We start from the raw sequence: 27840 nt of genomic DNA, 5'->3' as shown, positions 1-27840 counted from the left end.
ATTTTTTGGGGGGGGGGCTAAACTGAGCTATCACTAAGTCATTGTTTTCTTCATCGTACTGTCTCAGAAATGTCACCAATGCAACATTCAGCAACTTAGAACCTGGATTTTTCTACACTATTGCCATTCGTACAGTGAAAAGTGGACCTGCTGGCCAGGCACCACAGTTTGGACCAGCTGTTAGACTCAAGACTGTCACTAGTAAGAGTGGAGTTATATTTGTTTTTATTTGTGTACTTCATGCTATTAAGTATCTGCTGCTAGAACAAGTCAGCCTAATATGCTCAGTCTAAAATTTTTATAGGCATAGAAAAGAGATTTCAGAATGCATTGGATATTTTCTTAAGTGGTTCAATATGTCCACAACTATACAAGCTAGACCTAGGACAAATGCATATACAAACTGTGGCAAACTCTGCCGCTCCAGAATTGGCTTGATCAGTCACTCCAGATTCTGCCTCCTCTCAAGACGAAACCAAATCCAGTGACTCATCTGGTGCATCCATTGACTTCCAAGATAGAAGGAGCCGTACCATACATTTTCCTACTCATACTTTAAATATAATTAAAAAGTAAAGTTCTTTTTTCAGACCTTGCGATCTATAGGGCAGATGATGTAAAGTTCATCTGTTCATGTGGCCCACAGTTAATGAGAGTATCATGTGGCCAGCACAACGACCAACCGCCTTTACTTTCCCCAACTAATGTCATGTACCCATTACAGCTGGGTGGACTCAGTCAATATAACTTGAATCAGCTATAATTTTGTGGATTAGAAGTATATTTAAGTTGCTAATTTATAAATTTATTGTTTTTAGGCTACTATTTATTTTAACTTGCATAAAAAAATCTAAATCTAACAAATTTAACTCATTTTAAAATTGCCATTTGTGTTTTTCCCTTATCTAATCATATATTTTATAAGCATCTGTGTTACTTTTTAAACATTTCTTAGATTGGCTTTTTGTTTAAAGTTTTCATAATTTTGCAAACACATAATTATTTGATACTCTTTTTATCAATAAAAAAAATTTATATCGTTAATGGCGCTTATATGAGAAATACTTTTCTCACCAGAACCACTTCCAGTTATGGATCTGGAAGTCAACACACTGAATACAACGGCAGTTGGTGTCAGGTGGTCTCTTAATAAAACTAGCAAACAGAACTGGGTACAGGTTAGTCAATATATTTAACATAATTTTTATATAGTCTTAAACATAAAATTCATTGTGGACATTAGCTATTGAAGAAGTCCTGATTCCCAATATTAGTTCATCTGCTGATTATCTTTACTGTTTATCCAAATATGTTCACAGATTTTTAATTTGACATAATGAACATTAAGAAAACTGTTAAAATGTTGTTTTTTTGTATCAAGCTCACAATATTATATACTGTTGATGTTGGCCACATAAACTAGTAATCTTTACCTCATTGATCATTTAAATATTCAGAAGGAAATTGACTTCATTAATGATATGAATGAATGAATGGCAATTTTTTCCAATCTGAAGATTAAGGATGAGTGCAGTGTCTCACATAACCATGCAAACCCAGTTGTTACCTGCATATTTCAGAAGCCAAGTGCTTAACCACTCAGTCACCAACTAACAGTCTTTTTAAAAATTGAATCTATGTTGAAAAATGAACAAAGTCAGATTGTGTTGTCTTCAGCTACCTTCAATCTTTTTTTTTTTTTTTTTGCAATTAGGCCTATAATAACCTTAGTTATTGTTCTCGCCTGAACTGCACGCAATAGTCATTTCTAGATGAATTGATAAAATCTTCTTGTTTTAAAATTTTAAATTGTGCCTAGAGTAACTTACATAATACAAAGATTATTAGGAAGTTATCAGTCTCTTAGAATTAAATTTTGCAGTTTAATTGTTTTGATTAATTTGTATGCTGACTGATTATATATTTTAATATTGCCTCAGGTCCAGTATGGAGATAAATTACAAAGGCTACCTGTCAGAAATCTGTCTGACTTCAGTATTGTGCTGTCTGGCTTGCTGCCAGGGTCCTCCTATAACATAAGTGTCCAGGCCATCAGATTTAATGATACAGATGAAGAGAGCAGTAATGAGACCGTTGCCAGGGGCAACACAGGTAATAGCTACTTCTTGATTGACAGAATAGAAAATACAATAAACATGCATATATATATAATCCTGCCAGACCCAGTAAAATAAAGGACTTTTGGGCCACAAAGCATTCATCAGCTTCAAGAGAAATAAAAAAAGACCAACAATTAACACAAAATAGGCTTAAGTTAACTTATCTGTCTGATGTTGTTCTGTTTTGTTTGCTTTGTAGCTAATGAAGGTCTAATGGCCTAAATGTCTTTTGTTTTACTTGGTCTGGCCAGGTTCAATAGTTGTAGTATTTTAAAAAATTATTTCTGTTTCATTGATAGGAAAGTACAGAACCATAATTTTTATATGCGAATAAGAAAAAGCTTTTATTTGTTTTGTTTTTCTGGGTTAATATTAAATAGATTATAACATTTCAGGGTATGAGATCTTCACATGACAAAAGTTTTTTTTACCTCACTAGCTGCTTTGTGCTTAGGAGTATCCTTAATACTGCAACTTCTGTCACAGTCTTTGCCTTTATGTCTTTATATGTTTATCTATACAAGTATCTTATCTTATATAATACAGACGTTACTTCAAAAAAGAAGATGATTACGGCCTACAATGCATTTGTTAAGTCAATTGCCTTAAATATATTTTTGCTTAAACTCCACCTTGCTGTTCTAACTTGTATTTCTCAATTCTATTTTATTCCCATGTCTTTTGAATCTTTGTCTCTCTTCTTAAAAAGAAAGTTTTTTTTAATGAGATCAAAGTTACACTGCAGTTTAAACTAAATTCTCCAGCCCCAATGCCAGTGCAGAATCTGAACATCACTGCAGACCGCTCTCGTATCCTGCTCTCTTGGTCACCCCCAGCCTTAGGCAGTGTGGGCAGCTATAATGTCTATTACTGGCCCATATTGAGAGGGTCCTCCATGGGAAAGTCCACTCGCAGCACCAGCTCTACCAACATCAGGTTGAGTGACCTCTTTCCAGGTGAAAAATATCTTGTTAATGTCACAGCAGTCAGTAACAGTTTGGAAAGTACTCATGTAACAGGGGAGGCAGTTATTGGTAAGGCCATTGTTAACAACTTGTACCTTTGATGCTTTGTAATAATTTTGATTTTGTTGTGGTTGCTTAGTTGTTGTTTTCTTTGGGGGGAAATTAATAAAGTCATGACTTTTATACACCACATACTGTGATTTTTAAACATTGTTATGCCATGTAAGTCATAAATATTTAGTTATGTTTGGGAGCACATCAGATGTTTTGTACAAACCTCCCATTGTGAAGGCTACCACTGAACAAACTATTCTTGTTTGCTGGATGGGCCTTTTTTCCAATGATTTCTACTTTGCATTGTTCAGCATGGTCAAGAGGCTAAGTACGCTTGAACATGGCTTGGCTTGGTTACCTATGAAGGGGGCTTGAGGTTCGACACCTGACTTGAGCAGAGTTGTGTTTATTGAGCACCTAAAGGCAGAACAGTAAACCTTCTTCCAGACACCACCCCCCTCATCGGTCCACAAATGAGTTTGGACCATAGCGCTCTGAGCATGCTATTAGCGTGAAAGTAGCGCTCTATTAAAAAAAAAACTATAATTTAAATTTAATTGAGGCCAAACTTTGACTCACACTGTAGCAAGTTAGAGAAACTATGTCTGAAACTGTTTTGGGCTGTTTTAAACTTGCCAAAGTCCATTCCAACAAATCTGCACATTGTACACAATCACAGAGCTTTTGTCCAAGGCTTTCAAACCTCTCAAGCCCTCACTCACATGGAGTTAGATGATGATTAATACTTTAGTTTCTAGTTCTCTTTAACAATAATGCTACATTGGAAAAAAAGCTTTTTTTTTATTTTGATGAGTTCAAATTAAATTATCCAAGTACGATTGCTGCTATTATCAATTTACATAATTTATAAGTTTTCTGTCATCCTTGTGTCCACAGATCCTGACCCACCAAGGTCTCTGCTTCCTGACAAAAGCAAGACCACAACTTCCAGTGTCACCGTTTACTGGTTTTATAATATTGATGACACCTTCAACCAGTGGTGGACTGTCCAGGCAAGGGATGGCTCTTTTCTGGTGACCCATGTGGTAGAACAGATAGATGGTCAGACAGATTATGAGTTGGAGATTGATCAGCTGACACCTGGTCACACCTACAATATTTCCATCAAGAGTCACGTGGTTAACAGGGTATCCAGTGAGATATTTACCAATGTTACCACAAGTGAGTTCCAGTTTTGTATAAATGTTGATTTTCCTCCTGGTCAGGGCACAAGTTCTCATCCCATTTGGTTAAGGTTATAGTTGTTAAATCTTGATTTTTCAAAATATGTTGAGTTAGTTTTAAAAACATATAAAAGATATTAAAGTTAGTAAGTTCCCCTTTCAGACTTTGTAATCTATAGGGCAGATGATGTATAGGTCATCTGTGTCTGTGGCAAGGGTGCCATGTGGCCAGCGCAACTAGGATTTTTAATTTCAGGATCTTTTTGCACCTCTGAGTCCACCCAACTCTAATGGGTACCTGACTGATATTAGTTGGGTAAAAGTAAAGGCAGTTGGTCGTTGTGCTGGCCACAGGACACCCTTATTAATTGTTGACCACAGAAACAGATGACCTCTGCATCATCTGCCATATAAGCCACAAGGCCTGAAAGGGGAATTTTTTTTTTTATGATCTAGTTAGTACTAAAGCATTGTACTTTAACTTTGTCTACTTTTACTGCATTTAATTTTTTCTTCAACATTTTGACCAGTTAAACAATCTCATTTACGAATATTCCCTGTAGAGCCTGTGATCAACTCAGTATTGACAGAGAGCTCCAGTAGCAATAGTTCTATCACCATCACATACACAGTAGCTGCAGAGGATGTCTTTGATCATTTCATCTTCAACATCTCTGGTGGTCAGCCTGTGATTAAAGCCAAAAGTGATGTGCCTAGCTCTGTTGGTTTTACAAATCTTCAGGCAGGGACAAAGTATACCGTAACGGCATACACTGTGATCAATTTTGAATCGAGTAGCCCTATCATTGTAGAAATTTACACAGGTTAGTGATATTATACTGAATAACTTTTGGTTGCTCTTGTTTTATATATTACAGACAAACATGATCAATAGGATTAAATGTAAAAAGATTCATTCAAGATGGCATAGGATGAAAGATGCTAGAACAAACTCCATAAATAAACTCTATAGCATCATGTTGACAAACCAAAGTTCAACCACATAACTATCCAGGAATAAGGATTTTCATAATTAAACTTGAAGACAAGACTAGGGCTTCAAAAGTTTGTAGGTCACAGTTGGGTCTATTATAGAGTGGAAAATCGGTATGATGTTTTATATGAAATTATAATTATTTTCAACCCTTCTACCTAATATATAAGGTAGAATATAAGGAGTATGTGTGTATGTCCCGCATAGAAATCAAAACAAATTTGACCAATAATTGTTCCGTAGATCATGACAGAGACCGTAGTGTATGCTTAGTGTCCCACCCTGAACTGGAGACTGTAGTGTATGCTTAGTGTCCCACCCTGAACTGGCAGGCGTAAAATTTAAAAAAAAAAAAATTATCTTTACGATACCTGACGAATTGGGAAAAAACATTTTTCTCAGTATCTTGTATTTGATCTGAATAAGTCTGTTAAACAGGTAAACCCATTTTTACATTTTACTTTCATTTTCATGGCATTATTAAAAAATGTTAAAGGGACATTGCCATATTAGACTTAGATCTAAATCCAATGCACTATATAAGTAATACCCTAACTAAAGCCCACAGGCCGTGGGTCATATCGGGCTTGTATATTATAAAATGTTTAAAATAGGTTTTGAAATAGAGGCAGATGGAATCATCTTTGACCATGAAAAGAAGCCAATACCTAAAAGTAATGTTCAAATACAATCGACTTTCTTTCCCATACAATTTCCTTTGTCCATCCATTTGGGATTTTTATATGCAGCTTTGCTTGTATGTATTTATTTATATTCCCATAACATTTCAACATATTAATTATTATCATCATGAATTTTGTTTTGACCTTGAATGAACAGATCCAAATCCAGTCCCTGTTCATCTGTCCTCAACATCCAAAACTGTGAGCCTATTGCTTGGCCCACAAGTGGGGGAGGCAGCCCAGTACACCATCGTCTGCACATCTGCCAGCAATAGGAGTTGTGGGGAGAAGACTGTGGCGGCACAGGTTATAATGCAGCCTATTGTCTTCACTGACCTACTGCCTTTTCATGAGTACATGTTCAGGGTCATCACCAAGACAACCAGTGTAAACAATTCTGTTAAGATGGCCACAGAGGAATTTATGTATAGAACGGCTGAAGCGCGTAAGTATTTAACATGTCTTTTGTTAGTTTGGGAAATAATTATTCTTCACTCTTGAATTCAAACGTCAGTTGAGTGGCAAAATGTTACCAAATGTATTAAGATCATGTTTAGTTTTTGAACAGTAATAATAGTAAATATACTTTCGCTATATCTCTCTCAGCATTACTTTATAAGTTGTTAAAACATAAATCAGCATAAATTGACTAGATATTAACATTTGGACCAGCTGCACTAGCTGCAATTTTGTTCTTGTGAAACAATTTATATAGTTTTATATTGGTTTATAACATGTTTACTAATTTATTATTAGACAATTCTTATAGACATAATGTGATAAGAGAGTGTTGTTGTTTTTGGTTATTGATTGTAGGAATGAGCAACTCTGATAAATCTAACTCATGGCTTTTTTTTAGCTCCTGGCCCTGTCAGATCATTCACCCTTGTGGATAAAGACTTGCACTCAGTTATGTTGTCATGGGAACCCCCCTCAATGACTAATGGAGATATTAAGTATTACACCATCTCCTATGTAGGCAGTGAGCCAACTGACCCAGAGGTGAGAAAACATAACATTCTAGATGCACACACACAGTGGTCCTCTGACTTTAGCTGAAGGACTATACAGTGGGTTTCAAAAAATAGGGGAAGGTGTTAAAAAGGTTTTTTTTTAATTTTTTTAGTGTAATGTAATATACCAACGTTCCGTTCCCCAAGGATGTTGAATTAGTCACATCTGTAGACTCTAATGCCAAAGAGGCTATTTTTTTTCAATCCACTAGCAACTAGAAAGTGAGCAGAAGGTGGACAAAAGAAATAATTTAAGGACATCCTTAAAGCTTCTTTGAGAGATTTTAACATAGACTTTGCCTCTTTAGAGACTAAAATGAAGGACTGAACATTATGGCATCACATTGTAAACACTAGCGGGAAATATTATGGAGACACCAAAACAGAAGAAAAGTGTCATCACAGAAAGTTTTGGCATTTCACACAAGCTCCAGCTACAGTTGTATGCTCAGCATACAGCCAAATATTCCTGCTGAAAAAGGTCTCATAAACCACATGAAAAGACATGAAATGTAGAGCCAATCCATCAGTCCTCTGAAGGACAGAAGTGGTGGTTTTTCAATGGACAAATGATAATCATTTAAATTAAAACAACAACAAAAATTTTACTTAAACTTAACACTGTTGAGCTGTAAAAATGTCTAATATGTACTAGATACAATTTTCTTTAACACATTAATATGCATAAATGAAATACATTTTTTTTTTAATTCAACAGACTAGAGATGAGAAAGAACTGACAGTAAATGGTTTGTCCAACACCATAACTGATCTGAAAGCTGGCTACAAATACATATTTAAGGTACTGCTTTTGTGTTTGTGTCAATATATTATTATATTTAGAACAGATATGCTTTATCTTATAAAAGACAGACCTTACTTCAAAAAAAGAAGATGATTATGATCTATGCGTGTTCCTAGGTCATCTAGTCATGCATGTTAACCAATGACTTCATTGCTGCAAAGTCATTGGTTTTTCTGGCTGACTCAGGCAACCCATTCTGTGCTCTAATAGCACTATGGAAGAAGGGTCATTTGTAGAAGACTGTCACAGCATATGGAATGAGGAATGTGCCTTTATCTTTGTGTCTTTCTGAGTATTTTATTAGGTTGTAAAGGACCAAAATTTTGTTTCCTTTTGGATTTTAGAGAAATTTGTCAAAAAGTTCTTTATTATTAAAATAATATTTACATTGTGGTGTTTTGCAAAACACTGACAGATCATACAAAAAGATGCCAGACACTTTTTTCTTCTTTTACATTTTTGAAAGTTAATAGAATTCTTTTTTTTTTCACATGAAGCATTTTTATACCATTTACTTTCATAAAACTACTTCATTTTGTTAAATTTTCTGATATTCTATAAAATTGAAATAAAAGATACTGTCATAGAGTTTGAAACATGACATTGTTAATAATTTTTCTCTTATTTGGCTGTATAGATTTGTTCTACCTATCTACTAAATATTAAAAAATGACTTATAGAACAGAACTCTGATTTAGTAATATTTGAATTTACAATTTATATTTTTTAGTAATTTTTTTTTAGAATACTTAGTTAATTTATTGTAGTATTTTTTGTATCTGTTGTTTAAAGTATCAGGTAATTTTATTTTTAGCATACTGAATTGTTAACATATATTTGAACCAATAAAATTCTATGCAGATTTCAGCTTTTACCATTGAAAAAGGTGATGAGGAAGTAAGGGAGATTACCATGAAAACTGCTGGTGAGTAGTTTTTTTTAAATTTTTAAGACAACTTCTGTCTACAGGATTTTGGTGTAGATATTTTTTGTCTCCTTTAAGAAATGAAATTTTAATTATCTTTGCTTAAAACAAGGGAACACACTATAAGTGTAAGCAAACGATTTTAGAAACTGATGTGTAAAATGTTTGTAATGAATAGTTTGGTTTTCTTGTTTCAGCTCCGACATTTAAAGCCAACTATGATGCTGAAAGTAGTAAGCCACATACAGTGTCTGACAAAACTCTGCCCGGGATCACCCAGAACCAGATTTCATTTGAGTTAAAGAATCCTTTCAGTCCAGACAATGGTTTAATCAAGTAATAAACAATTCTGTATTAGTTTATTTCCATTACTTGCATTTCATGTTGTTTTCACCCATTCTACATGAAGAAACTCTAACTCGTATATCAGCCTACTTTATACAATGTACTGACATCCTAGCCCAAATGGGTCTTCTCAGCATCTTTACAGTCCTCACACAACGCCACCTTCACTGGCTCTGACATGTTCGCTGGATGGAGGACGAATTGCATCCTGAAAGTCATTCTTTACGGGCAACTTGTGTCTGGCTCAAGAAAAACTGGTCACCCCCACCTCCATTATGTGGATGTAACAAAACGGAAACTAAAAACAGTGAACATTGATATTGACCATTGGGAAGACATAGCCCTAGACCGCACTAGATGGAGAGAGATGGTGACCAAGAAAGCTATGGACGGTGAAAAAAACCATAGGCCTCATCTTTGGAAGAAAAGCATGCCATATAAAAAAAAAGGCCAGCTCCTCTATCACCAAAGCAAAAGCCACCTTAGCCTGTGATATATGTGGACGGGCGTGTCTATCCAAAATAGGGCTCCACCGTCACGTGAAAAAGTGTTCAAAATGATCAGTAGTCGTTCTATGACTGAAGGAGGCAAAAAAAAAAATGATTAAAAAAAAACTTCAAGCCCATATATAAATCCTATGTCTACACTTTTCTAACCCTTACTCATACAAATAGAAACAACACTCAAGACTCTCTCTCTAACAAACCAAGCTATCTGCATTAATGATGCGATTAGTATAACCAGTCAGTCTGTCTTCCCCCATATAGGTCAGACATTATACACACACCTGTATGTCTGTCATCAAGTTACACTTATGTCTAATGCCATTGATCACCTCTTTGGATGATATCTTTTGCTTACAGATACTACACAGTTATAGCTTCCCTTGACCCATCTGTCTCGGACAAAGACTCACTTCTGCCCAGTTGGCTGGATGTCCAGAAAAATTCAAATCTCAAATTTTATCTTGCTGCTAAGTAAGTGACCTTTTTTTTTAATGTAGTAGCTAGAAAAAAGAGATGAAAGTGCCTGTTAGGCACTTTTGCACTGTATATTGTGCAGATAAGTAAGACAGAGGTAACACTCAAATTAACGAAATCAAATAACACAGCTGAAAGGCCAACAATATAAGTTAGTCAACTCTTATAGCGAATGTCGAACAACAAGTTAATAAAAACGAATGAAACCATTGAATGTCATCAAGCTAAATCTCTATATCCATAAAAGTTGCCTTTCTCTAAAGCCGTCAAAACTCTATTCTTCCTAAAAACCTAGTCTTGTTTTTACTAGTCTTGTCATTGTCTCTTAAGTCAAAACTTTCCCATTCTATGAAGCAAAGAACTAATCTCTAATCGTACCATAACAGCCCATTTCAGACCTTGCACTCTATGTAAGCAGAGGGTATTTAGTGTAGGCTGGGTGTTTCCTCAGGCTTTTTTAAAATATATAAATATATAGTCCCCGCATTTTAAGGGAGTTTTTGGTCTTGGCAATTTTCTCCAATACTGACATAAAAGGAAACATCTAGGTCTGAAGACTGTAACCGGAATATCCATGGGACAAGGTGGGGTTGGCCAATGGTCCATTCTCCGCCATCCATAGAGCTCTCCAAATGGAACTTTTCTGCAGTAGAAAGCTTAAAGTGGACTGTGCCCTGGGTATGCTCTGTGGAATCGTCACATCCTGGATCCAGGCCCCTTCACGATATCACATTCACCAGATCCAGAAAAAAACAACACTTCATGATGGATTTATGTCTAGTATTAGAATGTAGTGAGACAAGGACCTCCATCTGGTGTAGTGCAATCCAGACCTCCGTCAAAAAGCACCTAGAGGGGGGGGGGGGGAGGTTCACTATTATTCACTTAGTGAAATGCAAGTGGAAAGGCAGTGGGGTTATTTATTTCTCTATTTATATCTATGGATCAACCAGATAGACCTGTTAACTACCTCACCCTAAGGTCAATGTTAGTCAACAATCACAAGGAAGAGTGGCTCAACCAATGGGCATCAGGAAACACAGGCAGAGCCATGTACAGAGAAATGACTACGCCTAACAAACTGGACAGTATTAACTTCCTCCCCCGCAAAGAACAATCTACAATCTTCCAACTAAGAACAGGACACACACCACTATTAAATTACCACCTGAACAAAATAAACTCTACACAACTACCCCTTTGCAGACACTGCGCCCACCCCTTTGAAACCGTAAACCATATCCTCTTTGAATGCCCCTCCCTAACCCACCTTAGGCAGACCCTACTTCCACTACAGCCCAACATAACCAACACCCTGTCTGGCAGTGCTGAACAACTGAAGAAAACAGCACACTTTTTTTCCTTGGCACAGTCTGCAAAAGAGCTCACAGCTCAGCAGCAATAAAGCTGGCTAGAAGAAGAAGAAGAAGAAGAAAGTAAGCAGAGGGTGTAAAGTTGATCTGTTTCTAAGGCAGATAGTTAGCAAGGTGTCTTGTAGCCAGAACAATGACCTACTGCCTTTACTTCCCAACATATTAAAGTTTGGGGGACTAAGAGGCTTTCTAAAAAAGTCAAGAGTTGGAAATATCAGTCTTCAACCAATTTAAATTGGTGACACCTTGGTTTAAAAGACAAATGCTCTACAAGTAGGTCACAACGCCTACCAGCATTGACATAGTTTTGAATATATTTTTGTGTCATTTCATGTCCAAAAGGTTTGACTAAAAATTTCAATGGTTTTGTTTTTTTTGTTTTTTTTTGTTTTTTTTAGAATCTATTTATTCATACCATTGTAGGGGTGCAGTTTCCTCCATCTTTGTTCAACACTCATGACAGCATCAAAGAATTACTCTTGTTTTCACATTGAAGCTGACATTGGTTGGCCAGTAGTGAGATTATAACTCTTGTTTGCTCTACTGCTGTCTTGTTTGCTCTATTGCTGTCTTGTCTGTCTTAAAATGTGGAAAACAATATACCCTATTATGAGCTAAACCTAATGAATGCCAGACCCTTTTGAGATGTCATTTAAATGTATTTAACATGAAGTAAATTTTTAACTGATGTTTTGGTTAGTCATGGGGCCAGTTATCTACTGTCATGGGGCTAGTTATCTACTGTCATGGGGCCAGTTATCTACTGTCATGGGGCCAGTTATCTACTGTCATGGGGCTAGTTATCTATTGTCATGGGGCTAGGTATCTACTGTCATGGGGCCAGTTATCTACTGTCATGGGGCCAGTTATCTACTGTCATGGGGCTAGTTATCTATTGTCATGGGGCTAGGTATCTACTGTCATGGGGCCAGTTATCTACTGTCATGGGGCCAGTTATCTATTGTCATGGGGCTAGGTATCTACTGTCATGGGGCCAGTTATCTACTGTCATGGGGCCAGTTATCTACTGTCATGGCAGTCTAGTCAAGAATTTTTGACCGTGTTCTATAATGAGGCTACTTTATCAAGTTAATGTCTTTTAAGCTTTTTACATTTCACTTCATGGTAGAATGAAAGGCTTTTAACTTAATTCACTTGGATGTTTTTTATAAATTTCACTTCACTAAGCTATGCTATTTTTTCATATTTTGGTTAGCTGTACAGATTTGTTTGCAAGGGAATCTGCTTGCGAAGCTCTTTCTGAAAGCAGACACAGGAGAGACACTGGAGAACTGGACTCACAAACCTTTGTCCTGGGAGGGGAGACTAGTACCAGCTGTATCAACAGGCCCTTCTGTAATGGACCACTTACACCTGGCACAGAGTATGCTATCAAATTGAGAGGGTACACAGCCTCTGGACAGTACCAGGAGACAGCTTACTCAGACAAAGTTAAAACAAGTATGTCTAACAGATATATAGATATATTTTTGTATTGGCCAATCAATAAAGAACAATACACCTATTTCCAAATACAATAGGTTAAGCTTATATAAGGACTTATGATGCATATTTACAAAGGGTTTCTAGAAATATCTGGAAAAGAAAAACAATGACATAGCATAATTTAAACTTGTAATTAACATATACCTCTAAACACATGCGTATGTGTAGGGTGTAATAAGGTTCATTTTTAAAACATTGCTTGAGTGAAGAAACAAGTATTTCTGTGTTTTTGAAAGTAAGACTTTGAAGTATAAAAGGAAATGTGTGTAAATTCTTATGTGCTACATGTTTAGGCTACTTTAAGTCCAACAGTGTTGTAAAATGCATTACCACTTGAGCATGCCAAACATGCCACAACGTAGAAAGATTTAGGATGTGTTATGAGGATGGCTGCTTGGTGGTGGGGTATGCACTCTGGACTGCCATCTTGATAGTCCCTGGTTAAACCCTGCCTGTTGTCATACCCTGCTGTTATGTTGGAAGTTTTGGCTGGGTTTAATAATATTCAATTTTGAAAGTACACCCGAAACAGGTAAAACTAAATAAAAAAAAACAAAAAAAACAGCAGTCATGTTATTAAGGCAACAATTTTTCTTGATGAAACCTTTACTACATATATGTCTTTCTTTATATCTAGACTAAAGATGTACTATTCAAAGTGGTATGTGTTACGAAAAAATATCTTAAGAAACAAATTTCTTCAGAGAATGTCCTGTTTAGAGTTTGGTTTTATTTACAATTTATATTTCTCTCAAAAACATATTTGGTTTAATTAGAAATGTGTCAAAGATAAATTATTTTTAAAAATTTAAACAAAAGATTTGGCCTTAAAGTAAAAAAAAAAAAATGGCTTAAACTAAAATGCTATGCATCTGTGATGAGACTTTTACTGAAATGTCATGCATCTAAGATCCCTATACTAAATGAAACATTAAGGCATTTAAGCAAATCCTAAACATAGCTGTGAGTCTTATTACAAAGTTATAGCTAAATAACACTGAAGGGACAGATGTTTTTCAGTAAAATAAAACCACGAATAAGACTTTAAATTCAGTATCAACTAAATAACAACTTGTAAATTCACTTACCAGCATGCCTATTGTAATGTGTAATAATGCTCTTTTCTTTATGGTATAAGATTAAAACTTTTTTGTTTTTCAAATGCTAAAGGATTGCCTTATGTACCACAATATTTAAGTTTAAAAAATTAACATAATTATGGATATGTCAGTATACATTTTTGAAGGAACATAGTTAAAATAACATTAAAATTAAAATGGCAGACGTTACTTAAAAAAAGAAACTATTCATGACCTACTTTGTTGTAGTTAACATTTGAACTGTTGTAATATAAGCAATGAAAAATAATTCTATATGTTTCAGCCAATGGGATACTTGAGTTTAAACCCAGGTAGCAGATTCTCTTACTTTTGACATGGCCAGGAAGTTATCTTCTATTATTTAAGAATGCTTTTATTTCACCTTTGCTCGTCACAATATTCTTTCTTTCTTTTTTTTTTTTTTTGTTGAAATTCTGAGCTTTATGAAGAACTTTTCCAATATTTCTCACACTATGGTAACTGCAAGTTTGTTTCTTTCTTTGCTGCTTTTACTGGAGATTGCTTTAGCCTAGTGCACATCTTGAATGAATATATGCTGCACTTTTTTTGTTATCTCTATAATTTATGTTCTTACATGACCTACCCTTGCTCTGTAAACCTTGTATTTCTACTCTTGCATTTGATTATGTATGTAATGTGCAAATGTTTCACTGTCTTGCTTATATTTATATTATTGTAGCATTGGCACTGGGAGAGATTAGTGTGAATGTAATCAACAATTTATGTATCACTAAATGTATAAGATGATGGTTATTTAAGGACAGAATGTTGTAATATCAGTTGGTGTTTCATCTCATAACGCATTGTTTCCCACAGAACCCTTGTGGTCCACAATCCCTAAATAGGTGTTCCACAAACTACTAGAATAATTAATTAGTAGGGCACAACTTGAATTAATCTCTCTTAAAAAAAATTAAGCAAAGTGTTCTGATAAATATTCAGAATATGTGAAGTGTTCTGTTAAGAAAAAAAAGTTGGGGAAACACTTCATCTTCAAACACATCTTGATTCCTTTCAACCTGTGATTTTTTTTTCTCCTGAGCTCATCTTATACGAAATTCTTGAGCTCTTACAATTCTGGCTTTTTAACTCTTTCAGTGCAGCATTACTCTCCGGGAGTAACTTTGCTGGTGTGTGTGATGTTACTCTTAGCAAGTAACTTGGCGTATAATAATTTTGTCACAATCTTTTTAATGTTATTTTTTGTTCTCTCTCTTTCTGTTTTACTTTCCAGATTTTTGTCTGTTTTGATTGTATATTGGATGCTGGAACAACGCATTAAAAAAGAAGACAACAGTGTGTTAGTGGTTCCTCTTTTTTAGTTTCTTTAGCGGGACCCAAATAAAATATAACATAATGTCTTAGTGCAGTTGTTCATCCTTAAGAATTTTAAAGTGATAAAATGTGTTAAGTTTTGTGATTGTTCAATATTCATGGATTAAATGTAAAATTAAAAGGTTAAATCCTTCAGTATATCAATTCCTTAATGAATCTTTTAGATATTTCCTTTTTCCATGCTCAGTTGTTACTTAATAAAAATAATATTTGTTTTGAATAATTTATTGTTTTATATATTTTGTAGCCAATTCATTTTCCTTTAAAATAAAAGCCAATATGTTACATTACATAGTAAATACAAAAGAAATTGCAATAGTTTTATTAACCCTAACCCTCTTTGCAGATTTGTTTTCATCCTGGAAAACAGAATATTTTGATCAAAATAATTTGCAGTGAAAGAGTTAAAAGGGATTAGAACATATTTTGTTATTATGCAGACAAAAAATAAAAATTGAAAAGTTCTATTTAAAAGTTAAAATTTTTTTTTTTAAATATTTTTTATGTACTAAATCATGTGCTTTATAAAAAGGCTTCTGCAGCAGACAATATTTTACTTTCAGAAGTAAGGTCATACACTACAGCAAGGAATCATTAAAGAATGTTCTCTTATTTATGTTAAATTATGTATTTTTTTCTTTCAGCTTTTGTTTTTAAATGAGAATCATTCTGTTTTTTTTTTTTTGTTGTTGTTTTTTTTCAGCAGGCTATTATCTACTAACATGAAAGGGCCCATCAAAAGCTAAAATTAAATTGTTCTAAATGTTTTAACTGTAATTCTAATTAGTTTGATATATAAAGTTTTCTGTCAAAGTCATTTCCTAAAACTTTGTACTTTATTTGTAATAGAAAAGTTAGATGTATCAAAGGCAGAGTTGATTGGAGGAGTGGTCGCAGGCATCTTCATACTGATCATTCTGATCATTATTGCTGTATTGCTGGTGAAGAAAATCAGAAACCAGCCAAAGAAAGCTGTGAAATATTCAGCACCAAGGCCACACTGGAAGCACTCAGTAATGAGTCAGCTAAGGTCATTTTCTTTCATATTAATTATGAGTTATTCCTTTTATGACTTTCAAATTTTTTTTAAGGAATCTTTTTTTCCCAGCTATTATCAGTAGCATAGAATTTAAAAAAACATTTTTAGAACTTTCTGTTAAAAACACTTTTGGGTGTAGAAAAATTGACCACTAATTGTTTAGCACTGTGACCCCCTTCTCCCATGCTCCCATCCAGTAGTAGAGAATGAGGTTGAAGGGGGGACCAAGTGTTACATAACACCATCTCATTCTTTATTTAATGTTTTTTTATACTGGTAGAGGAATGGCATGTCAAGACTTATTGATGTGTTTTTTTTTCTCCATCTTATCAAGTTCCACATGACACTCCACCAAAGATTTTGTTTCTTTTGCTTTTTAGACTATTCATTTTTTTTCTTTGGCCCTCTAGAAGTCATAATGTCTGAGTTTTGCACTTAATGCATACAAATGTTGAGACTATCTATCTTATTCTATTCAAAACTTAACAGCTTAGTATTAAGATATACCCTCTCTCTGGATGTCCTGTTAGGAACAGCTGCTGACTGGAAAAAGTGGAGGGGTTTGGTCATGCAAACTGTCACAGCACTCCTATGACAAAAGTCAAAGGACAGATGAGATGAGAAAGTTCCTTCTACGACTGTGGCATGAGAATGCCCTAATTAGAAGTAAATTAACTAAGGACTGATCTTCTTATCATTGACCTGTACATTTTTAAGTCAGGAGTAATATCGCCCAATGAATAGTTGATAGCAAGAGTGAAAGACAATGGAACAATTTTCAGTCCTGCTTTTATATATGCGTAAAGTAAAGTTCCACTTTCAGACCTTGCGATCTATATGGCAGATGATGTCAAGGTCATCTGTTTCTGTGTCCCATGATTAACGAGGATGTCTTAGAGCCAGAACAATGACAAACCACCTTTACTTTTCTCAGACTAATGAAAGGTACCGTTAAGAGCTGGGTGGACTCAGAGGCACCCAAAGATCCTGAAATTAAAAATCCCAGGATTTGAACGTGGGACACCCAGTTCAGAAGCAAAGCACTTTACCCCTCAGCCACAGTGTCTTCTGCTTTTATGTACAATGAATGTAGCTTTTTTTTTCTACATGGCACAAATAGGCCACTCCTGTCAACTATAAACACAGAAAATAAGTTGGTGTTTGTTTATAATCACTTTCCCTTTTCAAACATTGCTCATGATGTGTCCTTCTTTCTTCCAGACATTTACAGCAGCCATTTGTCTTGTTTTGGAAGCCTCAGCTCTGCATATCTTTCTGACAGTGCTGCTCTATACATTCCTCTTGTAACAGCCTGGATTCTTACTTTGTTGGATCTTTAATCAATCTTATCTTCTATCTTCCTCTTGCCATCAGTTCACAAGTCCTTCTCAATAGACAGTGACACAATTTACTACAAATGAATGAAAAAACTAGATTTAGTCCTGTGCATAAATGTTTACCCTATCTCACTAACTATACCACAATGCACCTTTTCTCTTTTTCTGGGGCTCCCTGAAACAAACCCCATTTTTTATCTATTTAATCAGCCATGCCTTTTTAAATTAGTTATTGAACTATTTTTATTTAACCCTTATGATGCGTGTGATAGTTTAGCCTATAAACATCAAAATTGTAATGTTGTATGCATTCATTGTAAAACAGCTCAGCACCTTAAGGGTTAAATGAAGTGCCTTTATACCTTTAATGAATTCATGTTATGTGCCAAACTATTATGGTCCAATATACTATGTTACACCTCTGTTCGATCTTTTCAGATAAGATAGAAGGTAATTCTTTTTTTATATATCTTTTTTTACAGCCGTCCAGTGAAACTTGTGGATTTTCCAACTCATGTCCAAAAGATGTCATCTGATTCAGACCTTAAATATGCTGAGGAATATGAAGTACTTACATTTTTATGTGTCTCTCTTGACCTTTTTTTTTTTTCCATTTTGTACCTAAGGTAGCCAAATATTTTTTTTTTGTGTGAATACCATTATTTTTTCTCCAGGATTTCATGCCATTACTTTGTGTTCCTAGTTGTAAGGAGTTAAGTTGAGATACTTGGTCATTGTGCTAGCTCATGCCACCTGAAACAAATTAGTTTTAGATCATTTGCCACTAGTTTACAAAGAGAAACTTTACTTTTAACTAAAAATTTTTTTATAAAATTGTTTATAATGCTTTGTAATATATATATATATATACACACTGTTAATGATGAGGCCTTACTTTTCAACTATTAAAATTACTTAAGTACTAATTATGGTACATAGTTCAGTATTCACATCAGTACATAATCTGAAAACACTATTTTTATAGACAGTCTACTTTTTAAAAAATATACAGTAATAGTTTATTCATTTACTCATAAATAATGTTCTACTATGTATATTTTTCCTCCTTTTTTTGTCTCATAGAGTGCCAGACTTAAGTAACATTCTGTAGTATTAAGTAACAAAGAAAATGTTTACAGTGTTTATGTATTTATAGAAGCGGTAATAATTGTTTTGTTTTTTATAATGAATGCTAGCACTCATTTTTATGTTTCAGGATCTGAAAGATGTTGGCAGAGACCAACCATGTACAGCAGCAGAGTTCCCCCCTAACAGACCCAAGAATAGGTTTACCAACATACTTCCATATGACCATTCCCGTGTCAAGTTACTCCCCACAGACGATGAAGAAGGGTCAGATTATATCAATGCTAACTACATGCCTGTAAGCTCACTTTAAATCTAAATCTTAAGTAAACTGTTTAAGCAGGAATCTAATTACCATTGTAACTTATGAGCTCCACCTCAACCCTTTAAATCTAGTAAAAGTGGGGACAAAACAAGGTCAGTAAGGAGACTTCTAAATTTAAATCTATTTTGAAAAACAATTACAACATAGACTCTCTGATGAATCTAAACTTTAATCAATCTTTAAAAGTGAGATTAATTCTATGATTAAATGAATGAATTTAATTATTAATTCTGCCATGTCTTTTGATATTCACTTTAATCAGCCTTTGAAAGTAAGATTAATTCTCTAGTTAAATGAATGAATTACATTAATAATACTGCCATGTCATGTGATATTCAATCTGGACTGTTGCCCTAATAATCCTGGTTTTAAACCCTGCCTGTGACTATTCAGTGGGACGTTTAGTTAGAATGTAATAATCTTCTTAAATTATTAAGGAACTTCTGAAACAAGTTTAGTATAATAATACATAGATAAGTGCCAAACATAGTAATTCTTTTTTTAATGATGGAATATTATTTGTCTGAAAGATAAAAGAGACTCTGAATCTCACACAAAAATGTATATTAGTCAACTATGACTGCGGATGAAAGGGAAAAAAAAATCTTTTTGTCTGTTGTTCACTAAATTAAAAATATTAAAATTCCTTCCTGCAAGCTAGGTTTTTATTTTACCATAACTTTTAAGTTGATTGCTCAACTCATTTGACTTGAGAGTAGATAAGGAATACCTATATTTTTGTTGCTTTGCACTTCACTAGGGCTATAGTTCTAAAAGAGAGTACATTGCCACACAAGGACCACTTCCATCTACACGAGATGATTTCTGGAGAATGATTTGGGAGCAGAACTGTAGGAATATTGTCATGTTGACCAGGTGCCAGGAGAAAGGGAGGGTAAGGTGTCTTGTAAAACTTTAATTATTAATAATTAGAACCATAATGTTTTTTGTTTAATTTAATTGTTAATTGAATTAAGTACTTTACAGCATCTGATTTGTAAAAAAAAAAAAGCATTTTTTTAATTCTATCTTGGTTTAGGAAAAAAGTGATCATTATTGGCCCAATGATGCTGAGCCCAAATTTTATGGAGATCTTCAAGTAACCATTCTAAATGAGACTCATATGCCAGATTGGACTATAACAGAATTTAAAGTTGCCATGGTAAGTCATTGACATTACAGTATACCAATAATTAGATTTATGGACCAGCAAGTTTGTTTTTCTTCAAATATTTTTTTGTGTTTTAATTTGACACATTTTGTGATCAAATCTTTCCTTCTGTATATCCACTTTAATAAAACAAAATTGGACATATCCGTTGTTGTTTTTTTATTCGATTATAATCTACTTGTGCAGTGATGCTTAAACTACAACCTGTGGGCCATATCTTGCCCATAATATGGTACTATCTACCCCTCAGAACGTCTGCTCACAAAACATAATGAAACTTCAGAGGCCTTGGTTTTATCAGACTAGATGGCTTTTTGTGAAGATACTGCCCACTACACATGTCTTAATCTTTTATGTCTATGTGGCTTTTTACTGAAACAGGTTGGGCATTACTGTAATGATGTAATGGTTACAGTGCCCAATTTAGACCTTAAAAGGCCCTAAGATATTTGAAACATGTTGCCCTTTCTAAGTACAGATATCATATGTTTAAGCTAAGTATTTCTTGGGGGTCCTGAGCTATAGTTTCCATCCCAGAATGGTCAATGAACCGTTATTGTACTGCTGAGTTAATAGTTGTAATATTTATTTATAACATCATTTTACTTTGTGATTTTAGAAAAATATCTACATGGAAAGAAATCTTTAATTTCTACTGGTATATGCAATAAGTATATTAGAAATTGCTACTGAAATGTACAAAATCTAAAGCTTCTTTTTTTTTTTGTATAACCTGCTGCCATTAGATGAAGTAAGTATACAGCGTGTACCAATCTTTTACAGGGTGAGCAATCTAGGAATGTTCGCCACTTTCATTATCTTGTGTGGCCAGATTTCGGGGTGCCTAGCACCTGCACATCATTGATACGTTTTGTGAGGACAGTCAGAGAGAAACTGATCAGAGAAGGTGGACCCATTGTAACTCACTGCAGGTAACATTCACTTTTTTTTTTCAGTTTATTTTTAATCTCATAACGAATGAAGTGTGAACTTTATTTTCTCTTCCCATGCTGTATTACTGTTGCATTTGGAATTGATGAAAGGAAATGTGTTATAAAGTTTGTACGGATCTTATCCTATGTCCATTTTAAACGAATTTTTGGGTTCTTTAGATGTTGTCATTAAATGGACCATTTTTAGTGCCTTCTCTGCAAACCTTAGCATTTACCTTTCTGGCTGAGTGCTATAAACCTTTGGCTACCTAACTGAAGAGACTTGAGCTTGAATCCCAAAGTAACTAGAATTTTTAAATTTAAGATTGGATTCAATCTAAAGTCTGTTTGCTGGGTGCCTAATGCATTGAAACTTCTTTCCCTGATTCCCCCCCCCCCTTCATGTCTACAAATGGTATAAAACCAGAGTGAACTTAAGAGCTTGGGAAGCATGGGCCTGTGTCTGATGATATGACTGTGGTTCCCCCTCATGAAGAAAAAAGTTTATTCTGAGTCATCAAACTAAGTCACCCAGCAGTATGTCTCAGTACTTAACAAAATGAATTCCAGTGTTTGTATGACCTTTCTATAACAATTCAGTAATGACTTCATATGTCATAACACTCAATACTTGTATGTTTTCTTAAATACAAATGACTTATCTTTCATTTGTTTTGTTGTTTCTTATGTCATGGGCCCAGGGGGACATATATCCCATTGTTGCTATGCATATACTGTCATCATCTTTTCTGATACAGTAAAATATATTTTCATTAGTGGGAAGCAGGATCGAGAGGCTAAGTACATTTGAACTTGGCTTGGCTACCTATGAAGGGGGATGGAGGTTCGACACCTAACTCGAGCAGTGTTGTGTTTACTTCTTACAGATACCCTCTCTCCAACTGTCCACAAATGAGATTGGATCACAGCGCTCTGAGCATGTTATAAGCATGAAAGCAGCGCTATTCAAAAGCTATAAATTAATATTATTAGTAAGTCTTATTAGTCTAAAAAGATCATACATTTTTAGCCTGTTATTACATTGTGATTATGCTTGCCCTCAGTGCTGGAGTTGGTCGGTCAGGTACCTTCATTGTTTTGGATCATCTCTTGCAACTTATACGAGAGAAGGATGAAGTAGATATCTTCAGCCTGGTGTACAAGCTACGCAAGGAAAGGGTCCTGATGGTTCAGACTGAGGTTAGCTTCTGTTTTGACTATCTATGAATACATTGGTTAGAAATCTGTAGAAAGTTACTTTCTTGAAGGGTCGAGATAACCAATCGAAGATATTGGTTTGGTTGCATGAAAACTACTAGCATTTTGCACTCATTAAAAAAATTTAGTTCTTTCATTTATTTTTATTGCTCTATTTTTCTTTTTGCCTAAGTTTCTAAGTAATATCAGTGTGGTATGTGCTTCCGATTGTAGTAATGATGCTACTGAGTTAAAACCCTGACCATGTCCATCTCCTGCTGTCCTGCAGGATGTTTGGACTTAGACATAATTATCTTCATTGCTGAAGGAGTGCCCAAAACTTATCAAAAAACAAAACAAAGTGGTCTAGTTACATGCAATGCTTATAACTAGTCATCTCAAATTTTTAGAGGATTTCTCTCTAGATCTGTACAAATGTAATTTTAGAGGTAACTTTATACATTTTTTTTTCCTTTTATTTTGTGTCTATTCCCTTAAATTTCAGCGTTTTAGACCAAGATTTGAAGTGCAAGAATACATGTCACTTGTAGGTTGTTTTATTTGAAACAAAAACACCTTTTTTTTTAGGGACTACATTGATAGTGTTTAGAAAACATTTTGTTTAACATTTGGGATTCTTGGATTACATTACTCCTAAAACTTTTTTTTTTACTTTTTTTTCCCTTAAGTTTTTGAAATATATTTTTTTTTTTTTGCATTTTGTTCTGGGTCTAAATAGAGCTTTACAGAGTTATAATGTAACTGGATATAGTGATTGTAGTGACACACCTTAGGGTGACCACAAGTGAATGCGCAAAAATGATGAAATTAATTGAAGACTATAGCTTAGAGATAGCTGAGATTTGATGCTAGGCTTTCATAGTGTAAACATCATTCTTATAGTCACTGAGACCAGACTGTTCCCTTTTGTGATAAAGTTTTAGAACTTACATCTCAAGGTTGTCTTAGTTATTATAGGTTCAACTTTCTTGTGATGTATCCTGTTCTTTGTTGATATATTTAAACTCTGCACAAATTCCTCATCAGAAACAAATTGGATTACTTTACATGGGTCAGCATAGTCCTATTCATTCCTCATCTTTGGACCTGATGACAATGCTTTTTATTATGTATGTCGAAATACATTGTTAGACTTTATTGTGTTACATATTTCTAGAATACTTTGTTTGGAAGATTTTTTTTATATGAATAAATTTGAACAATTTATTGAAGTCCTTATCAAATTTCTAGAAAAAAAAAAATTCTCTTCAATAATCAGTTCTAAAAGTCACACTCAAAATGTTTGGCAGAACAACTTTCAGTACCACTCACTTTCTTTGTAATGTTTAGCACATAATACCATATGGCTGTCTCTTTTTGGTTTCAGAAGTTTGTTAGTTTTTAGCAGTTTCTAAAACTTTTCCATTGTTCTAAGCTGCTATTGTTTTACTGTACAACTGAGTAATCTCCCCTGCCTTTTTTTTTTATATACCTCCTGTCAATGTGTGCTGCCATTTATATTTTCCTATATCTGCCCTAATCAGCGCAATAGTTGGTTCTCAATAAAAACTGGTAATGGCTTTATCTATCTGGAAGCAAAAGTTTTATTTAGATTTCCTCATTCATCTTGCTTTTGGTTAAAGAATTAAAAGGAAGCATCTAGATTTTACCCCTTCACAAATCAATGTTTATATACTGAACCTTCTGTATGTAATCTATCAATATTACAACATGATGGCTGACTAAACCTCTAGTTTTTTGGTTTGTATTTTTTTCACTGTCAACACATTGCTCAGAAACAAAATCCTGCCAACTTTGAGACTTGGTGTAAACTGTCATTCTGTATTGAATTGGCCTAGGATGTAAGAATCTTCTTCCCAATATCCTGTGATATTCTTAATCTTCTAGAACTATATGAAAAACAAATACATCTTGCAAAGCACATATTTGTATATTATTAGTTTTTACTTTGTATGTATTAATCTACCACAATACAGGAAGATAAATTATATTCTGAGAGCTCAAAACTAACAAACAAAAATGTGGTGACATTAGGTGACTACGGTTTATATCATGACTTTAACATTGGTTGTGGTGTTATAACCCCCCATTGTTGTTGTTTTTTTTTAAACACTTTGATGTGGAGATAATTTATTCTCAATAAAAATTTATAAATACTTGGATTCAATTTACCTGATTTAAAGAGTTTAAATGTTAATTTCCTTTTGAATTAGTGAAGTCTTTTTTTTTTAAATCGAATGCTAAGATCAAAACTGATATTTTTCAAGAATTATTTGAAACAGTTATATTTTGTTCATTTATTTGTGAAAATTGGACAATTCATAATCAGCGAGTAACCCCTCTTTCCATCTAATCACAACCTCATCTTCAGGTTTTTGTTTGTTTTTTTTCTTTTAAAGTGTCCCTTGTCTTAAAAAAAAACAAAAAACTATTTAAATTTTCATGTTTTCAAAATAACATTAACACCATTAACACAATTATATATTTTACATCTATATAGTTATTTATTTACTTTTTTATCTATTTATTATTACAACTAAGCAATTCATTATTATCATGATAATCAATAAAACATAATATTATTATTCATATTAATATTCACCAATTTAGAGATACATAATAAATGAATTTGCATTTTGAAACCCAAAACATATTGTGTGTTACTTTAAACTTGACCAGGGTTGATTCCATAACCCACATTCAAAATGCTTAGCTTGCACTGAGATGAAAGATAATAATGAAACCATCTTAGATTATATTGTCCTTTGTTATGATGTTATTGTTTCTCCCTCAAACAGCAACAGTACAAGTTTATCCATGAATGCTTATTGTGTGTGTTAGAAGGGCGAGAGGAAGACATAACCTACATGAACTTTGGACAAGTTAATGCTGCATTTGAAGGTGAGCTTATTTGGCATGACCTTTTTACCAGTAAATGTACTGTTTAGATAGCAGTAAGATAAATCAGAATACCAATCATCAATATAAAACCTAGAGTTTAATTTACTAAATAAATAAACATTAAAAGAGAAAAGGAAAATAATCAATTCATTTTAACACTATGACTATTTCTGTACCAAACTATTGTGTAAATAGAGGGCCAACAACAGTCAATAGTGGATCAAGATACTGATTTTGGTATCAATATGGATCACGGTAATGTTTTATTCTTGAACATGCTACCTGCTTCAGCACATTATATAAAAAAAGATTTTATTCCAGCACAATTGAATAAAGCTTATACATCATGCTTCGCTATTTAGCTATTTAAAACTTTAATAATAAGACATTAACTCAAACAACCCACTAGACTAGAATCTGGCTCTACTATAGAAAACTGTAATGATTGAATATTGTATTTAGGAGTATATATAGTACTTTGATGGAATCAGGGCATTTATTTAAAAAAACAAACAAGATTTACCTACTTCAATCTTAAAAAGCTAGCCAGGAAAACCAGTGACCTGGCAGAATTTAGATCATTGGTTAATATGCACGACTAAATGCATGACGTGTTGGACGTAATCATCTTCTTTTTTGAAGTAACGTCTGTATCATATAAGATAAGATAAATTTATTTATGTAACAAAAAAAGAGCAATAAGACATTTGAAAAAAATGTTTGGACCTTTTTGAATGGAATTAGAGCTTTCTCATGCCTTTTCTGATTATAATAACTAGCACAGAATACTCACCTTGGGTTTTCTAGGGGGGAATGTATTATTTGCTTAAACTAGCATTGTATTTGGCTATGTTTATACAAGTAGCAAATGCAATCCAATCCTTTTGCTTATAGAAATCTTTAGTATCATATTTACAAGACAAACCAGTCAATGTCTGCTACATTTGTCTATCCAGCTCTTTTTTTTCATATTGACCTTTTTTTTTACCCTTTACATCTTTTCATGAAAAAAAAAACCTCTTCAAGTCCTTCAGTTTATTCAATTAACCCATTAGCTCCTTCTGCATTTGGGAAAGTTTTTTCTTTTTAGTTCTAAACCATCGAAGAAGATTTGTAAAATCCCCTTTTCAATATGCTTGCTTAAAACTTAAAAAAAAAAAAGCTTTTTTCTAGTCTCGTTACAAGTATGATTGCAAATCATTTTGGTGTATACAGAATCTACTTTTTAGTAGCATTGAAAAGATTCTTTATAGATAATTTTCTATTACAATCCTTATGGGAAATTGTCAAAAATGTACCCTGTTCAGGCTATGGATATATTTTGGTGTTATTTTTTGTATGTTTTTATGTTAAAACTATTCAAATATTTTTATATTTTCTGAAAGTTCATTAATTTTTCTATTTTTCTAGCTCTAGTTTGTATTTTTCAAAATAAATTTCAATAGAAAAAGAAAAGAAAAAATGTATATCTTAAAATGAGTTATTTCCCTTTGCTTAGGAATATAAAGGTCTTTGTCACAACTGGATTTAGGATTTATTGGGTTAAGCAATGTAGCTTAAAGTAAAATGTATATTCTGCACTTGCCTATATATTTTAACCTACTAACCACCATCTCAATTAACCACTTTCTACTTGGTCTACTACATTTGTATTCGGCACCTTTGTCCTGTAGATCTACTTCATAAAACATGGAATGCAAGCATAGCTTTCAAAAAATTATGATCACTTCACAAAACAGATGATACACTGTAACTAGAAATTGATCAAATTATATTAGCTTAGGAATGAATTTGATGAATGGGAGGATCCATTCATGCAAAGGAAAAGCTCCCGTCGCCTAAGTGTGGTGCCTATGTGGAAACGAGAGTCAGATAGGCTAAGTATGGGAACAAACATGGTCTCCAATGGGCTACCACAGTACAGTCTAGCAAACAATCATTACACATGGTGAGGATGTGAGAGAGGTTCACTAACCCAGTCCCAATCCGTCGATCCATTCCCCAGTGGGGATGGTCCTCCCACGGCAATAGCTTTGGTACAAGGCCTCCAGCCTTTAAGAGGGAGGAACTTACATTGTCGGCTCAAGAAGCCATGTCTCTTGAAAGGCAGGTGTGAATAAATGATCACCTTGTATTGGTAGCCTGCTGACAGGAAGATTGGTAAATAGCCAATCTCTCATCCTGACCATGGGGCAGAGGCGTAGTGAGGGATGGGGCATCATGTCCCAGGCACCACTCTTAGCTGTGTGCTAACACAAACGCAGAGGGGCGCAAAGCATTTCAAAGTCAAAAATGATTCTCTGGACTTTTTTTTCTTTTAGGAAACATTTTCCCATAGATCTAATTCCTTCTTTTGTTACTAGAGTAGATGTCTCATAAATTGCCCTTATGCTAATTTTAATTTTAAGGGAGACTTCCGCTCGCATTA

The 27840-nt window shown here is 34.1% G+C and overlaps 1 protein-coding gene across 5 annotated transcripts in view; it reads left to right on the top strand.

The window, feature by feature from the left end:
• Positions 1-27840, top strand: part of LOC106057486 (tyrosine-protein phosphatase 10D-like) — a 90772-nt gene that overhangs the window by 53887 nt on the left and 9045 nt on the right. For 3 of the 5 annotated variants that reach the window (XM_056031704.1, XM_056031703.1, XM_056031707.1), the window contains 22 exons: positions 68-201; positions 1078-1178; positions 1941-2112; positions 2885-3154; positions 4037-4321; positions 4887-5147; positions 6158-6445; positions 6860-7002; positions 7732-7815; positions 8680-8743; positions 8941-9079; positions 9952-10065; positions 12658-12902; positions 16253-16433; positions 18262-18346; positions 18996-19163; positions 19951-20085; positions 20230-20352; positions 21145-21293; positions 22358-22493; positions 25310-25412; positions 25608-25667. In XM_056031704.1, coding sequence (XP_055887679.1) covers positions 68-201; positions 1078-1178; positions 1941-2112; positions 2885-3154; positions 4037-4321; positions 4887-5147; positions 6158-6445; positions 6860-7002; positions 7732-7815; positions 8680-8743; positions 8941-9079; positions 9952-10065; positions 12658-12902; positions 16253-16433; positions 18262-18346; positions 18996-19163; positions 19951-20085; positions 20230-20352; positions 21145-21293; positions 22358-22493; positions 25310-25412; positions 25608-25667 — 3440 coding nt within the window. Of the gene's footprint in view, positions 1-67; positions 202-1077; positions 1179-1940; positions 2113-2884; positions 3155-4036; positions 4322-4886; positions 5148-6157; positions 6446-6859; positions 7003-7731; positions 7816-8679; positions 8744-8940; positions 9080-9951; positions 10066-12657; positions 12903-14330; positions 14359-16252; positions 16434-18261; positions 18347-18995; positions 19164-19950; positions 20086-20229; positions 20353-21144; positions 21294-22357; positions 22494-25309; positions 25413-25607; positions 25668-27840 lie in introns of those variants that run through there. The other 2 variants (XM_056031706.1, XM_056031708.1) reach the window with 2 other exon arrangements.

Source organism: Biomphalaria glabrata, chromosome 6, assembly GCF_947242115.1.
Source record: "Biomphalaria glabrata chromosome 6, xgBioGlab47.1, whole genome shotgun sequence".
Classification (NCBI taxonomy): Eukaryota; Metazoa; Mollusca; class Gastropoda; family Planorbidae; genus Biomphalaria; species Biomphalaria glabrata.
The sequence above is the reverse complement of the archived record's forward strand: the minus strand, read 5'-3'. Positions and strand labels throughout refer to the sequence as shown.